This window comes from Notolepis coatsorum (assembly GCF_963971535.1).
Source record: "Notolepis coatsorum genome assembly, chromosome: 16".
Lineage (NCBI taxonomy): Eukaryota > Metazoa > Chordata > Actinopteri > Aulopiformes > Paralepididae > Notolepis > Notolepis coatsorum.
This window is the reverse complement of record NC_140180.1, coordinates 22,369,662-22,386,127: the sequence shown is the minus strand read 5'-3', so window position 1 is coordinate 22,386,127 and position 16,466 is coordinate 22,369,662. Positions and strand designations below refer to the sequence as shown.

Below are 16,466 nucleotides of genomic sequence, written 5' to 3'. Positions count from 1 at the left end.
CCATCGATCTACATAAGGACTTCTTTCCATCGGTCTATAAGGACTTCTTTCTATCGGTCTACATAAGAACGTCTTTCTATCTGTCTATATAAGGACTTCTTTCTATCGGTCTACATAAGAACGTCTTTCTATCGGTCTACATAAGAACGTCTTTCTATCTGTCTATATAAGGACTTCTTTCCATCGATCTACATAAGGACTTCTTTCCATCGGTCTATAAGGACTTCTTTCTATCGGTCTACATAAGAACATCTTTCTATCTGTCTATATAAGGACTTCTTTCTATCGGTCTACATAAGAACGTCTTTCTATCGGTCTACATAAGAACGTCTTTCTATCTGTCTATATAAGGACTTCTTTCTATCGGTCTACATAAGAACGTCTTTCTATCGGTCTACATAAGAACGTCTTTCCATCGGTCTACATACATAAGGACTTCTTTCCATCAGTCTACATAAGAACGGTCTTCAGATGCTGTGGTCGAGGCTGCAGTGGTTGAATGCATGTCTTACTGATGGACAGATGATGAGTCCATAAGGCCCCTCCCTCGCACAGAAAGGCAGCCGTTTCTCCTGCTCCAGACAGAACATGATGATGGGTATAGTGAACACCAGGGTCTTTCCTGAACCAGTGAAGGCAATGCCAATCATGTCCCGACCTGAGAGGCTACAGACAAGAAGGTTGTGTCAGTCAGCTCATGATGAACAACAGACATGTTAGATGGTCGAAGCAAGAGTAGAAATAACATCCGACACACTTACATGGTAGGGACGCCTTGGATTTGAATGGGCGTGGGGTGAACAATACCTTTCTTTTTCAAACCCTTCAGGATTGCTGAAAAAACAAAAAAACAATGTAGCATTGTTCAAACAGAATAGTAAAATCTGTGATTCGTTTTCCAGGATATGTGTAGGTTTCAAGTTTAACAAGTTAAATGTAAGTAGGGATGGGTACCTTTCACATTTGAATAGATACCGGTACCCAACGGTACCTTTTTTCGGTACTTTAGTCTCAAGAAATTTAATTTACCTACCTCAGTCGTGAAAAAAAATATCCAAACTTCAAATAACTACAATTTCGACAGTTTTCGGCTTGCCATTGCTCCGACTGCTTTGTTGTTGAATCAAGTCAAATCCTAGGTAAGCATATATTGTGCGTGTGAACGTTGACACAAAAAAAAAAAAAAAAAAAAAAAAATTCTCTCTGTATCTCACTTGATTCGATACTCTGTAGTACCGACGTGTTTCGGTTCGGTACCTCAAAAGTACCGAATTCGGTACCCATCCCTAAATGTAAGACTTAAGACCTTTTTAATACCACTTACAGCAAAATGTACTGTAATTTTCAGACTATAAGCCGCACCTTTCCCCCCCATTTTTCGACCCTGCGGCTTATATAACGGTGTGGCTTATATGTGACTCGACGTGACCAAACCCGAAAATGTAAAAATCGAAATATTGCTTTTTTGACTGCATTTAAATGTTATTTATCTGTTCCCTTATTTGCTCAACTTAATACAACTTGTAAATGAGTTAATTCTTGTTATTTGTCTGACAGTATTGTGTCCCAATGCTAATTACATATGGTAATTAAACATTAAAACACCTGCAGCTTATAGTCCAGTGTGGCTTATATATGTACACAATACACATCATTCAATTTAGCTTATATTCAGGTGCGGCTTATAGTGCGAAAATTACGGGTAATACCAATTTCACAACCATACTAGCAAATAATTTATCACATAGCTCCCGGTAGCCTCGCATAAAACAATTACTTTGAATTTACTGAGGTTTTTGAAGATACAGTACTGAATTTTGCCATCCGGACACATGCAATATGAAATATGAATATAGAATATCAGGTCATACATCTATGGATCGGCCCAAATCTCCTCTTTCCTTTTTTTGTATCTACTTTTTCTCCCCATTTTCTATTTTTCTCCCATCCCAATTTCGTATTATCCAATTCTCCCCTCCCCTGTCTCGAACGTTGTTAGACCATGCCTCCCACTGGTCGGCTGCAGTGAGGACCAAGCCTTGCATCACGTGTCCCCTCCGGTACACGAGGAGGCAGCTGTCGCATATTTTCACCTGTACAGCGCAATCTCTCAGCGGCGAGGAGTAACGCGTGGGAGGCTCACGCTGCCCCCGTTGCTTCCTGATTCTGCTGTACAGGCGCACCAACCGACCTGTAGGAGTCGCTGTCCACAACGTCCGATCCCCACCCACCGGCTTTCCCACCCCCTAATACTGCCAATTGTATTAGTATGAACGACCAGCCAAGCCGGAAGCAACACCGAGAGCTGGGCTCGAACCCAGCATCTCCTGCGTCAGTGGCGAGTGCCTTGCCCACTGCGCCACTTAGCCGCCCTCTTTCCAATGGTATAGTTAAATCTGGATTTAGTATCACCAGGCGCCCATTACAGGGCAGCAAAGCCTGTGAATGAAATCTACTGTAAGTACAGTTACTTCCAGTTAAAGTCCACAGCTCCGCCATTTTTTACCGGATTGAGACACGGTTTTCTCCTAGACATTCACAGAAAGGTAATGAAACAATATATGTTGTATTTTATAGCAATAACATTGAGGTTTGTTTAGGGATGGGAATCGCGAACCGGTTCCCGTTGGGAGCCGGTTCCTAATTGCCACGCATGCAGCCTGTGTGTCACATCTAATTTCGTCCAGGCGGAGAATTTAGACCAAGCCAAGTAAATCGCTTCATCCGACCACTTCGAAACGCGTTCAGCACACTTGAGGCATATCTTGTGCCACTTCATGTCAGGGACCCGATCAACATTAATACTGGAAATCGCGATCAGACAATTGGAATATTCTTTTTGGGATACCTCCTAGTAAAGGTAAGGACTATATGACATCAATCCTACTTTGATCCAACAATGATTTCACATCGATCGCAACAATCATGTAACATACTCCAAAACGTAAATTAATAATTTTTCACATGTTGAATGAGGGATAGTTAATGTCAAATGGGCCATAGTATTGTCTCCATAGCTATAATATAGAATATAGATATATCCCTGCAAACACTGCGACGCACAGTGAAAATCCCTATCTCTTACAGCGGTGGCGCAATGAGTACAAGGATGGCTTACACAGCTGGCGCTGAAACCCGGAGACCTATTTTTTTTTAAATCCGCCTACAATACATACCTAAGTAAATGGAAGATTGCTCCACTTCTACAAGTCCATTTGCATGTTCTTGGTATCTAGGGACACCTATGGACCTCAGTGAATTTATTCCCAGTGTCAGAAATATTGTGTCTATTACTAGGCTTGCTTAAATTGTGATGAAACAAAGGAGAATATGAATTATGATTTTTTCTTTGCATCTTTGACAGTGAATAACACCATGCTAAAAATGTCCAGACATGAAAAACTGCCACTGAGCTCGTTCAGTACCTTCTTGAGATCATGTGTACAAAACATCTAAGTAAATTAATAAAGGGAAGATGATTAACCAGAAGGTTTTGTAGATACAGTACTGAATTCTGCCAGCCGGACTAGTGCACTGCATCCCTGCCCGAGCCCAACGGGGCCCTACCCGACCGGTTCGGGCTGGGTAGGGCTTTGTTTTTAAATAAATAATTCGAGCTCGGCCGGGCAGCGCCCTCTTTTTTTTTAATTTTTTTATTGCTCGCTCGCTATACTCGTATAACTAGGGTTATAGGATAACCTTTTACGGTTTCACTTTCTGTTTTGCGTAACGTAGTGCTGTCATCAGAGAGTGAAAGCCTCGTGTCTGAGGAGTCAAGATGTAGAAGTTAACAGATAAAATAGTAAAGGGAAAGGGAAAGCTGCATTTTTGGAAACATTTGGATGTAATTACCACAGCCTGCAGGGAGAACTCGAGGAGAGTAGAACAGTGATGAAGCCCTCAGGTGGATGATGAACAAATGAACCGGACCGAAGTAGCATTGGTTGTTTGAAGTTGGAATATAGCCAGTTGGCGAACGTTTTAATTTGTTCTTGGATGTATGTAGCCGGTTGGTGAAGTTTTGTTAATGTTGTTCAACGCATTGCTGACATCAACAGCGAAGTGGTGAGTCTGATGTATTATTATTTGCTCGTGTGGAGTCGCTGCTGCCCTGTTCTGTTATATAAATGTTGCTCTGCTCGAAATCTGATTTCTGTTTTCGGTTTGTTTGTATAGTGACTGAGTAGGCTATTGTGTCGTGTGTGTGTGTCAAAGAAGATTCCATATAGCCTTCAATACATTTTACGAGGCTGCCGTGTGAGTCAGTCTAAGCGAGCACTGGGACGGCATTCTAATAAGAGCGAAACAGGCTATGTAAATGCTTCTTAGTTTTCAGCGTGATATGCGTTATTTAGGTAGACCTATTGGACATTTTCGTTTTTGTTTATTTATTAAGTTAATATATAAACAGTGTTTTGAATATCTAAAACTAAAATTTATATTTGGCTATAATATAATGCTTGTTAATTTGTTGTTATGTTTATGTTTAAAAAATTATTAAAAAATATATAAAAAAAGTATATATATATAATGCTTGTTAGTTTTCAGCGCCTATCTGTTATTTAGGCAGACCTATTGGACATTTTCGTTTATTTATTAAGTTCATATAAAACCGTGTTTCGAATATTTAAACAAATAAAAAGAATTACAAAAATGTAAGTAAAAAAAATATATATATACCGGTATATTTGGGTTTTCATTTGGGCTAGGGCTTCAAATGTTGCATTACAGTCGGGCAGGGCCTGAACGTCATGGGCTCGGGCTGGGCACGGGCTTAATTTCAAGGCCCTTGCAGACCACTAATCCGGACCCATGCAATTTAAAATATTATTATAGAATATAGAATATGAGGCCTATAAATTACCTTATTATAGCCAACTCGCACATCTATGGATCGGGCCATATCTCCTCTTTCAAATGGCTGGAGTTCAATTTGGATTTAGTATCAACAGGGCGTGCATCGAGAATGACAAATGAAATGAAATCTACTGTATGTACAGTTAGATTCTGGATATGGCTCCGCCATTTTGGATCGGATTTCAACACAGATGGTTGTTCACTAGGGCTGTCTTAAATACTTCGAAGCTTTGTTCGATGGGGATGGGTTTCGAATGGGAAAATAAAATTCGAATATATAATTTTTTTTTTTTTTGTTGCTAAATCAACTCTGCCTCTTTGTTAACTACAACAAGCAAGGTCGGACTCGGCACTGACAGACTTGTGTTCATTGTGCTGCTTTTATAAAGCCTCAAATGACGGCTTACAATATTTCATGAAAGCAAAGTGTTTCGTTTGTCTAAGATTTTAAAAGGTTTAAACGTTACAGCACTGACAAAGTTGAACAAAGTGCTGTACAAGTCCCACAACATAAAAACTAATTTAAATAAAAGAATATTCTTTATTTTTTATCTCGAAGCTTTGAATTAACACTTTAATCGCCATGGGTTAAATTCATAATTTACCATCCCTCGCCAGCTCTATTTGTCTATGGAGAAGTTCCCCTTCTTTGCAGGGCTATAACTTTTTAAATCCTATTGCTAAATTGCCATTATTATGGCCCATTCAATGTCCTATATGTATTGTTCAGGGTGTAGCAACGTTAAACTTTTTCATTCACATATTCATACTAAAATATGGTCTACTCTAAAGTATAAGTATGTTTTTATCGTTTTCTGCAGCTTTCTTCAGAACGTGATTTATAGCCCCAAATGCATTATATTGATGATCAAATACAGTTTGGTAGGAATCTGTGCGAGATAAAAAGTTTCAACTGGACGTGGTTCTAGAAGTTTCTACGCATCATCTGATGATGACCGGATGGGCGGGGGATCGTTTATAATTCCGTGGGCAGCGTTAGATGATTCATCCAGAGTGGGTCATATGTTCATCAGATCAGTTAGTATAGAATACGTTAGAAAATAACGCTGAATCTTACCCGATCCAATTCCAGGTTGTATAATAGTATATACGTCCAAATAACGTTGTTTATTGAGTTAGGGCGAGCGATCTATTATCCAGTGTTTCAAGATGGAGTCGCGGGAGCTATAGCGAGTGGTCGGACCACATATGGATGAGCACTACCGGTTCAAAGGTTAATTTCCGGCTGGCGATCTGCCGATCGGCCACCAGATGGCGCTCTTGAACCGCTAGAGAGTTGAGTGGAGCTTTGCACTGTGTCTCAGGGCTCCGGAAAGGAAATATGATTTCGATGACAGATTTTTGAAATATTGACATCAAAGACGAGTTACGGCGTCTTCGGCAGAATGAGCATGGCTCGGAATGACGTGAAAACTCGTTCACGGCGATCATAGTGTTAAAATCGAATCTCGGCCCCGAAGCTTCGAATGCCAAAAGAAAATTCGAAGGTCGGCCCTAATGTTCATAGAAGGTAGACACACTAACTGCGCTCCAATCTATGCCAATAACGTTCAGTTGTGTAGGGCTGACCTTCGATTTTTTTTTGGAATTCGAAGCTTCGGGCAGAGATTCGATTTTAATTCGACGCTTAAAAATATATATATATTAAAAAAATATTTATTATACTTTTTTTTTTAATTTATGTTGTGGGACTTGTACAGCACTTTGTTCAACTTTGTCAGTGCTGTAAAGTTTAAACCTTTTTAAATCTTAGACAAACTAAACACTTTGCTTCCATGAAATATTGTAAGCCGTCATTTGAGGCTTTAGAAAAGCAGCACAATGAACACAAATCTGTCAGTGCCGAGTCCGACCTCATCTTAAATAACAAACAGCATTGCTTATTGTAATTAACAAAGAGGCAGAGTTGATTTTGCAAAAAAAACAAAAAATTAAAATATTTTTTTTTTTACATATTCCATCGAACGAAGCTTCGAAGTATTTAAGACAGCCCTAGTTTTGTGATATAGTATCACGAGAAATAAAAAAGATTCATACACAAATAATTAGTTTGCAGGAAGCTAGAATTCCCTGGGTACTGTAGTTTTTAGAAATGTCAACGCTCATTGAGAGCTCTGGATGCCCTGTGCTCATGACTACAAATCATCATCATTCGGCGACGGCCACTAATTCAAAATGGCGGATCTCCGCAAAAGTATTATCACATTTCAAAAACAAAAATCTCACTAATAACACTTTATCCTATTGGTAAACAAACGTATTGCTGAAAATATACACTATGACTGCTGTTGTGACATGGTACCGGACCGCACGGGTGGAAGAGGTTATGGTCTTAAATTGAGACTTGTGAATTTAAGACTTTAATACCCCGCAGACACCGCAGTTTTGTGTGGAGTAAAGATCGGTAAAAGAAGAAGACCTGGTGGAAACTTCATCTCTCTGAAGCTCTTGATGGGCGCCGGGATAAGTTCTCCGTCCACCAGGATGTGGTACTTCTTCCGGACGCGCTCGTGTCTCGCCTCAGGCATGTTGAGGATGTAACGCGGAGCCTTCCAGCTGCAGAGAGACCAGTCGGGTTTACAGGAAATTACACGGCTACTCGTTACACTTACACAATTTTAATTGCGTAGAGGCAGTATATACTATTATATTATGGTACTATATTATATATATATTGTATATATCATGTACTATATATCTCATATCACATTATATATGTGCTGTATACACTATATTATATATATACTATTATATACTGCAGGTATACTAATACTGTAATGTGTACTATATGTGTGTACTGTAATGTGTACTATATGTATGTAAATAAAAAATAAAAAAACTAAACGTAAGTCTTCAGGGGTAGGGCCCCGACAAGCCTAGTGCTTCTCCCTAGCCCTTTTCGGACAATGCTGCAATAGCAGCTGGTAAAACGTTGGCGATTTATGTGTGTCCAAAGCCTGAAAAAAAAAAAAACTGAACTGAACTGAAATTGCGTAGAGGAGCTCACCTGGTTTTGATGGGATCGTCGTATATGATTCCTTTTGCCATTTCCTTCACAGACATCAAAGCTGAAAGGGGATAAATAAAAGTACATTGTAGCAATTTAAAAACTCCACTTTTACATTCAGCACTTTATATGTATTTTAATCTGATTATTAACACATTGAGTGCCACGCCTCTTCCGGGAAGTGACCCCGTCCTTGCCGTCCATTAACCCCATGTAAACGTAGTTGTAGTTTGTAGAGCTAACCCTATATTTTATAGTATAGCTATGGGTCTAATAACGCCGTCGAGTCTCAGTGAGTTGCTTCTGGTCAACGTGCAAACAACCGATTGTTTTTTCATCCATACATTTCCGTTTTATACCGTTTTGAATATGAATATAGTTTGGTTGCTTCTGAGTAAATCCAGGGAAAAGACGCGAAAACAGCGTTTTTGTGTAATTCAATAAACACGTTGTAATTTTTCACTCGATTATCGGATCTTCCTGAAATCAATGCTAGATTATCATTATCCTTCCTCGTGAATACATGAAATGTGCCCCTCCTGCACCCAACGGAAAACAGCCACACACATAAAACACAGATAGCTTCAATCGCGGTAGAAATAAATATCAGATCAACGCAAGCTTTCATATATAGTGTCCTTACCTGGTATCTGATGTAATGCAAAAAAAAGAATCCAATTATCTGATCGCCATTCCAGTTATCCACAGCGATCCTGTCTCCGACGTTGTTGGGCATTGCACTTCAACGGGCGGGCGGGGTCAGTAGTCCAAACCATCCCTACAAGCGTGTGTTTTGCCGGAGTGTTTAGGACCCGCCCCCACGCCGCAGCTAAGTAGAGAAAATAAACTAACCCGTTTCTAACGGGGGGCAATAATGGCCGAAGGTGTTAGAAGGCGGTATAAGACCGTCTGCCAGCTCAGACACACTCAGAACAGTATGCACAAGGTGCCCCGCTGAATTATGAATGGCAATAGCGAATAAAAGAAATACCGTGAGAAAAACATAGATCTACGTTTCCGGCACTCAACGATTGGGCGACAGAAACGTAGTTCTACGTTTTCGGCAACCAAAAGGTTAATAGGCGTCAGAGCGAAAGAGACGTTGGAGCGAAAACATTAACATTTTCACGACTCTGCACTCCCATTTAAATGGTAAATGGTGCGTTTACAATTTTGTTCCTCACATTCACCCATTCACCCATTCACTCACACACCGACGGCCGGAGGCGACCATGCCAACCAGCTCATTGAGAGCAGTTAAGTGTCTTGCTCAAGGACCCTTCGACATGCTGCCTGGGATAAGCGGGAATCGAACCAGGAACCTTCCAATTACCAGAAGACCGCTCTACCTCCTGAACCAATGTCGCCCCCATTTCCACATGCGATCTCAGCCAACATTAATTTACAGTGAGAGAATGACTTACCGTAACTTTGAGATATTAATATGCATATATAATTTAGGTGCACATTTCTTTTGGTGTGCACAGAATGTTGTATTATGTTACGTTCGTGGTATAGTCTAATGTCCGTTGGTAAATTCCATACGGTATGCAGGATGTCCGCTGTCGTGTACCGTGTTGTTGAAGAACGTGGACAGTTGTATGTTCTTGCGCAGATAAACTCAAGTCAAATGTTGGTGTATCCCTACACATGGCGAATAAAGGGGTGCTGATCAGATGGGGCCATTATGTTTACCTCTGCCCTCTGCAACACTCTCGAGAATCTTCTCCTCCTCCTTCAGCTGCTTCTCCTTGGCCGACTCCTTACGGGCTGAAAACAGATGCGCACAGAACAGGTGAGATGAGATGAAATAAGACACTTCCCTGTGTGGGAAAATTACTTTGTTGCAACGGAACAGCACGGCGAGGAATAAAAGAGATGAAAATGTAATAGGTTTAGAGGGGCAAAAAGGTTAAACAGATCAGAGATACAAAACGAATAAGTACATAACAAAACAAAACTAATAAGTACATAAACTAAACTAATAAGTACATAACAAAACTAAACTAATAAGTACATAATAAACCTAAACTGATACTGTAAGTACATAACAAAACTAAACTAATAAGTACATAACAAATCTAAACTAATAAGTACATAATACAACTAAACGAATAAGTACATAACGGATGAAAACTCACAGAATCCTCATTCAATATGATCGTATTCAATAACGGAGAAAATATTATTTCTATTAAATAAGATAATTGTCCCAGTAAGGACATTTGTCTTTGGATGTTGTACTGTTTTGCAGCAAAAACCATACAGAGTAGAAAGCAGCATCAGGACTTCATCTCATCTCAACATCTCAAGCAGGTCTTGTCTTGTTTTTTGTTTGTTTAATCGATGATGATTATGTGAATGTAAAATGACAACACTGAAAACGTGGGCTGCCCCTCACTGTAATTTCCAGAATAAACAAAGACTGAAAAAATTAATGAATTTATACGTCATGTAATTTTGTTTGCTATGCAGTAGTAGAATCTAAAGAAAACGGGGAGACATCCATCCTAAGCCACAGTCTTGGGTGTGGTTTTAGATGCATTACCCTCTGCCTTCTCCTTGAGGTGCTGGTGCTGGTCCAGGAGGCTGACGGTGGAGCGTGGACCCGCCTCGTCCTCGTCCCTCTGCTCGCCCTCGTCCTTCTGATCATCGTCCACCGCCTTCCCCCGCAGCCGCAACATCTTCTGCATCTGGAGGTCCATTCAAGTTTTAAACGCAACAAAATTGCAAAGGCAGTGTGGTGGTATGAACTAGCGATAGACAGTGTGGTGGTATGAACTAGCGATAGACAGTGTGGTGGTATGAACTAGCGATAGACAGTGTGGTGGTATGAACAGCGATAGACAGTGTGGTGGTATGAACTAGCGATAGACAGTGTGGTGGTATGAACTAGCGATAGACCGATCGGACCGGTTTGATAGCCGTGCCCACATGGCCCATTACTAAACATGTTAGCACTTAGCACTCCTCCTTGTGTCAGTTGATTAAACTATATTTTTCTCTCTCATTTATTTAAATCTGTAGCGACTTACCGTTTGATGCTTTCGTATTTTGACGGGAACATATGGCACGTAGTCATCGTCCCCAGATCCTTCTAAGCCAGCCTTTCCATTCTCCCCAGAGGGTCTCTGTAGAAACAACAATAACCCCAGATCAGCCTTTCCATCCTCCCCAGAGGGTCTCTGTAAAAACAACAATGCCCCATATATCGTAATGATAATATTGTCCAAAATAATCGCAATCGCACTCTTTCAGCAAATCGTGCAGCCCTACCCCAGATCATGTCACCCGGCCAGCAGTAAATAGATTAGTCACAAAATATAGTCACAAAATATAATCTGGGTATATTACGCATCTATAAAACACAATCAGTTACAGGTTACTTCTGTGTGTGTGTGTGTGTGTGTGTGTGTGTAGGGGAGAGCCTATCCATAGTCCCTGAAATCTGAGCTGCTTGTGTGGTGTCACTAATAGGTTGAACATCTCATGGTCCAATAGGTAATGGGTAACTGGGGGGTAAACTGTTTATGTTTATTTAGGATCCCCATTAGCTTTTGCACTAGGCAAAAGCTATTCTTCCTGGGGTCCGATACATTACATCATCATCAACATCAGTCACATCATCAATTACATCACTATCAACATCAGTTAGAATGACATTGTACAAAATATCCACCAGCAAAAAGCATTCAAATAAAATAACTAAAATAACAAATCAAACAAATAGTGCTTCCTGAGCAGCACTCACCGCCATCAACTTAAACACAACCAACAGTCAACTGGTTTTCACTAGAGATGTTCCGATACCATTTTTCCCTTTCCGATCCGATACCGATACCTAAGCTTTGGGTATCGGCCGATACCGATATTTATCCGATACCAGTGCATACATAAAAAAATTTAAATAAAAAAATTATATAAATTATACCTTTTTTTTTTTTTTTTTTAAGATACTGTTATACTGTTTTTTTAGTCATAACTAAAAAGTAATGGTATTTATTCAACAACAGGTGATTGTATAGATTTGTATTAGTATTATTAATCAATGAGTATGGGCTGCAGCACTGCAGATATACCCTACTCCAATGATCCACACGGACATTAAACGGTGTTGCACTCGCTACTCAGTGGCTCTGCAGATATACCCTATTCAGTCTGTAAGCTAGTGGGAGATAGAACGTTCATGTTGTGATTTTTGATGCAAAATAAATATTCAACATTCTCTTTTGAAACTCCGCCTCAGACTCTTATCTTTTGGCACTTGCTGTACTTTGCTTGCAGGTCTGCAGCCATTATTGCTGGATTATGCACCAACTTTAGACACGGTAACGTTATCAAGCTAAGCTAACTGACCTAGCTCGTCTTCCCGCATTGACATTTGATAACGTTAGTAATAGTCAGCTAACGCTAGTCAGTAGCTACTTATACAATTCACCGTGGGTGCATTATTGTTGATAGCCGGTCACGGACAGTGTTAGGTCCTGGAGAAAGGACAGGCGATCATCCGATTTGATGTAACGTTAAAGCGGATGTTGTTCCAACTAGCTATCTTTCCAGCTAATGCCATCATAACACCAGCAAAACACATCCCGTCCGAGCTCCCCGTCACACCAGCACTGTCGGGGACAATGGAATTTAAGAAAGTGTATCTGCTGTTAAAATGACACAGCATCACACTTTAAAACATGTTCATTTTATAATCCTCACTCTCCGCAGGACTCGGCAGGAGATAAATTACATCATGGGATCGGAGGCTACAATTCATGTGTACTTGCCGATACCGATACCAGCATTTTAGGCAGTATCGGCGGCATTTCCGATACTGGTATCGGTATCGGAACAACTCTAGTTTTCACCTCTATGCCATAAGGGCTCAGTGCATGCTCGCCCAGCAGATGGCACTTTAACTTCCTCTTGAAGGTAGCCTTGGATTCTATTTCTGCTAAGTAGCTTGGCAATGAGTTCCATTCCATGATAGCTCTGTAAGTCACAGAAGATTTTAGTAGATTTGTTCTCGGTTTAGGTGCCATTAGATGGCCTGACGTAGCTTGTCTAGTCATATGGTCATGTTCTTCTCTTATGTAAACTATATGATCATAAAAATACTGTGGTTTTTTGACAACTTGAACATTTGAGAAAAGTAATGAGACGGGATTGCAGACGTTTCTCAACCGGAAGCCATGATAATTGTCTGTGCATAACTCCAATGTTAGTGCGCTTTGAACAGTGGAGAGCTAGCCTTGCAGCCTTATTTTGAGCTATTTGTAGTTTCTGTATATGTGTTTTTGCTGCTGATGACCATATTACGGGACAGTACTCAAGATGTGACAAAACCAGAGCCTGGATGACTTCTTTCAAAGTGGTTGGTGTTAAATACTTTGTGCATTTTCTTGTCAAAGCTATGCTCCTTCCTATTTTTGTTATGATACTGTCAATTTGCTTTGTCCACTTTAAACCTGAATCAAGAACCATGCCAAGCAACGTAGCCTCTTTTACCTGTTCCACTGGCTGACTAGCCAGAGTCAGGCTTAATTGTGGATCGCTGCTTAATATGTGCCTGGATCCGAACACCATTGCTTTTGTTTTTGCAATGTTGAGTACCAGTTTGTTATTGTTGACCCAGTCTGTTATGGCTTTAAGCTCTATTCCAAGTATATTGTTTAACTCACTACATGTTGATGCTAGCTGTACTGTACATTGTCGAATCGTCAGCATACATGATTACACTAGATTTATTTAATACATAAAGGAGGTCGTTTGTGAATATTGAGTATAGCAAAGGCCCAAGCGAACTTCCCTGTGGGACCCCACACTGCAACACCTTACTTTCAGAAAAGCTCCCATTGAAAAATACTCTCTGGCTTCTCCTAGTCAGGTAGGTCTCCATCCAACACATAGCAACAGAGCCAAAGCCATAGCATTTGAGTTTGTTCAGCAGCAGACTATGATCGATCACATCGAAAGCTGCGCTAAAGTCTAACATCACAGCTCCAACAAGCCTCCCATCATCCATGCTCTTAAACCATTCGTCGGTCAAGTAGTTTTGAATTTGGGTGTATAAATTATTTTCTATTATTTTACTTAACACTGGGAGGAGACTTATGGGTCGACTATTGGCACCAGTGAAGGTTTTTCTTTTGTCCTTAGGTAATGGGATAACCTTGGCTTCCTTCCAGATCTCAGGGCACACACCTTGCTCTAAACATTTATTGAAGATGTGACTTAATGGCTTAGATATGTATTCGACAGTCATTTTGAGCAGTTTACCATCCAAGTTGTCAATACCAGGAGATTTATCATCAGACAGGTGTAAAAGCATATTTTCAACATTTCCTCTGTAACATGGTGGAACTCAAACATGCACTGCTTTTCCTTCATGATACAATCTTTAATGATGTTATTGTTATGTGACACTGTGTCCTCGACTGCACCCATGGCATTCCTCAGCTTGTCTACTTTATTTGTAAAGTAATCATTCAAATGATTTGCAATATCTTCTGGCTTGGTAAGGAATTTACCCTCTGTTTCTATAAAGGAATGATGCATGTTTGAGTTCCTCCCCATTATGTTATTTAACGTTCTCCATAATTTGTTCCCATAATTTTTAGAATCACTGATTTTCTGCATGTAGTATACCTTCTTTCTACATTTATTCAATTTGGTTACCGCGTTTCTTAGTTTACAGTAATGTTGTTTGTCACATGGATTGCCTGTTCTATTTGCATCATCTCGTTGGACCATCAGACTTCTCATCTCATTATTCAACCACGGTCCACAATTTGTCCGTGCCTGTACATTGTAGTTGGTGGGGTGTGGGGTAACTGTACATTGGATTATCGACTAAAACTTACTTGGTCCCAAGAAGAGGGTCTCGTGTATTATTGGGTTTAATAGGACATTTATTGTACATTGGAGGGGGTTGGGTTAGGACATTTACGGTGGCCAGTTTCGAATTGCAGTCTCCCTTAGGTGCTCTTTGAGAGTGGTTTTGAAAGTGGGTAGTGATTCACATTCCTTTACAGCTGTGGGTAGGGCGTTCCACATTGATGTGGCATAATTGCTAAACGTGTTTAGTCCCTCGTTTGAGCCGAATCTGGGTTTAACATGATTTGGGGAGCTCCCTCTGGTGTTGTGGTCGTGGTATTCAGACCTTTGGGAAGTATTTTGACATGTACATGGGTACCTTGGTTGTGTAGTGTATCTTGTAGACCAGGCCCATTGCAAGTTGCTGTACTCTGTCGTCTACTCTAAGTCATCCTAGGTTGTCAAAATGGGCAGGGGTGAGGTGGGTTCTAGGAGTAAGGTCAAGTAGTAGTCTGACTAGTTTGTTTTGTGATGTTTGTAATTTTGTTTTTAGCGCCTTTGAGGTGCTTTGGTACCATGAGGTGCAAGCATAGTCATAGTACCCTTGAATGAGTGCTCCTGCTAGAGTCTTCATGGTATTCTTGTTTACCAGAGGAGATCCGGTACAAGAATCTTGTTCGTTGGTTGACTTTTTTTTTATTACCTTGGATGCCATTTTGTCACAGGAAAGATTTGCCTCTAGGATGGAACCCAGGTAGGTAATATCTTCTTTCCTTGTGACAATGTTGTCACCCACTGTAACTGAGAAGCCGTCGGCCTTGCTGAGTTTGTTATTTGAACCGACACACCAATATTAGCGTGTAGTGAATTAGAGGTCTCGTTTTCCTGCCTTCCAAAACTGAGCCAGGTTTGTGTAGGAATTTGTAATCAAATCTCATTTAGAATAGCTGTGGCACATCATCCATGTCTGGGCCAGTGTTGTGGTTCACCTGAGCGTCACCGGGCCTTTAGTTGTTTTTAGCATTTAGCATTAGCTTGTATTTCAGTTGTTCATTCTATTGTGTGATCCGTGTGGTGTTGTGTAGGACGGACTATCAAAAATACGTGTTTCATTGTACGGCAAACGGGTTAACTGTGCACATGACATGCCAATATATACAAATCATTTTGAATCTTGAAGCAGAATTGACGACGACTCGTGCGAGAACCAGCTCGTCTTTAACTCAGTCTCTCGATAACGTTAGTAGTAGTACCCACTTACCTTCTTGGACTTGCTTTCGATCTCCATTGTGATGATGACCAGTCTTCCTAGCGTTACACTGCTATCTTAACTGAGTATTGGCAGTAGTAAATAGTGTGTATTGTGCGTTATTAAAAATGCCTGTGTGTTTGCTTTGCACTTGGAGAAAACGACTGAAGAACGCAGCCTGGTTTGTTGAGATCTATTGGGTTTGTTTCTGTACGGAACGGAAGCTAGGGAGGGACAAACGTGTGGAGAGCGCGTTCCGCGTATCCATCTGCAGAACGTCAGACCGCTCAGCAGCGCCACCCACCCAATGGCTTAATTCGAGTATTGCACGCGCCGTGATCTGTATGAGTAAATTAACTATACTTTTGCTCACACTACAATATCTTGAATGAATGAGTTTGTGTAATGAATGAATGAATGAAAACGTTATTTAACAGATTGCAGAATGGGTACAATACAGTACGGCTCAATACACACAATTGTTAAGGGGATGCAGACCAGAGAAAGACTTTAAAGGCAGAATAC

At 40.6% G+C, this 16,466-nt stretch overlaps 1 protein-coding gene across 1 annotated transcript in view; it reads right to left on the bottom strand.

Annotated features, from left to right (window-relative positions):
* ddx41 (DEAD (Asp-Glu-Ala-Asp) box polypeptide 41) overlaps positions 1 to 16,124 on the bottom strand; it is a 35,593-nt gene extending 19,469 nt beyond the window's left edge. The window contains exons 1-8 of the mRNA XM_084332334.1: positions 15,954 to 16,124; positions 10,921 to 11,016; positions 10,434 to 10,578; positions 9,581 to 9,655; positions 7,886 to 7,946; positions 7,298 to 7,434; positions 762 to 834; positions 513 to 666 (exon numbers count right to left, since the gene is read on the bottom strand). Coding sequence (XP_084188460.1) covers positions 513 to 666; positions 762 to 834; positions 7,298 to 7,434; positions 7,886 to 7,946; positions 9,581 to 9,655; positions 10,434 to 10,578; positions 10,921 to 11,016; positions 15,954 to 15,980 — 768 coding nt within the window. The 5' untranslated portion in view covers positions 15,981 to 16,124. The remainder of the gene's footprint in view (positions 1 to 512; positions 667 to 761; positions 835 to 7,297; positions 7,435 to 7,885; positions 7,947 to 9,580; positions 9,656 to 10,433; positions 10,579 to 10,920; positions 11,017 to 15,953) is intronic.
* Positions 16,125 to 16,466: the final 342 nt, after the last annotated feature.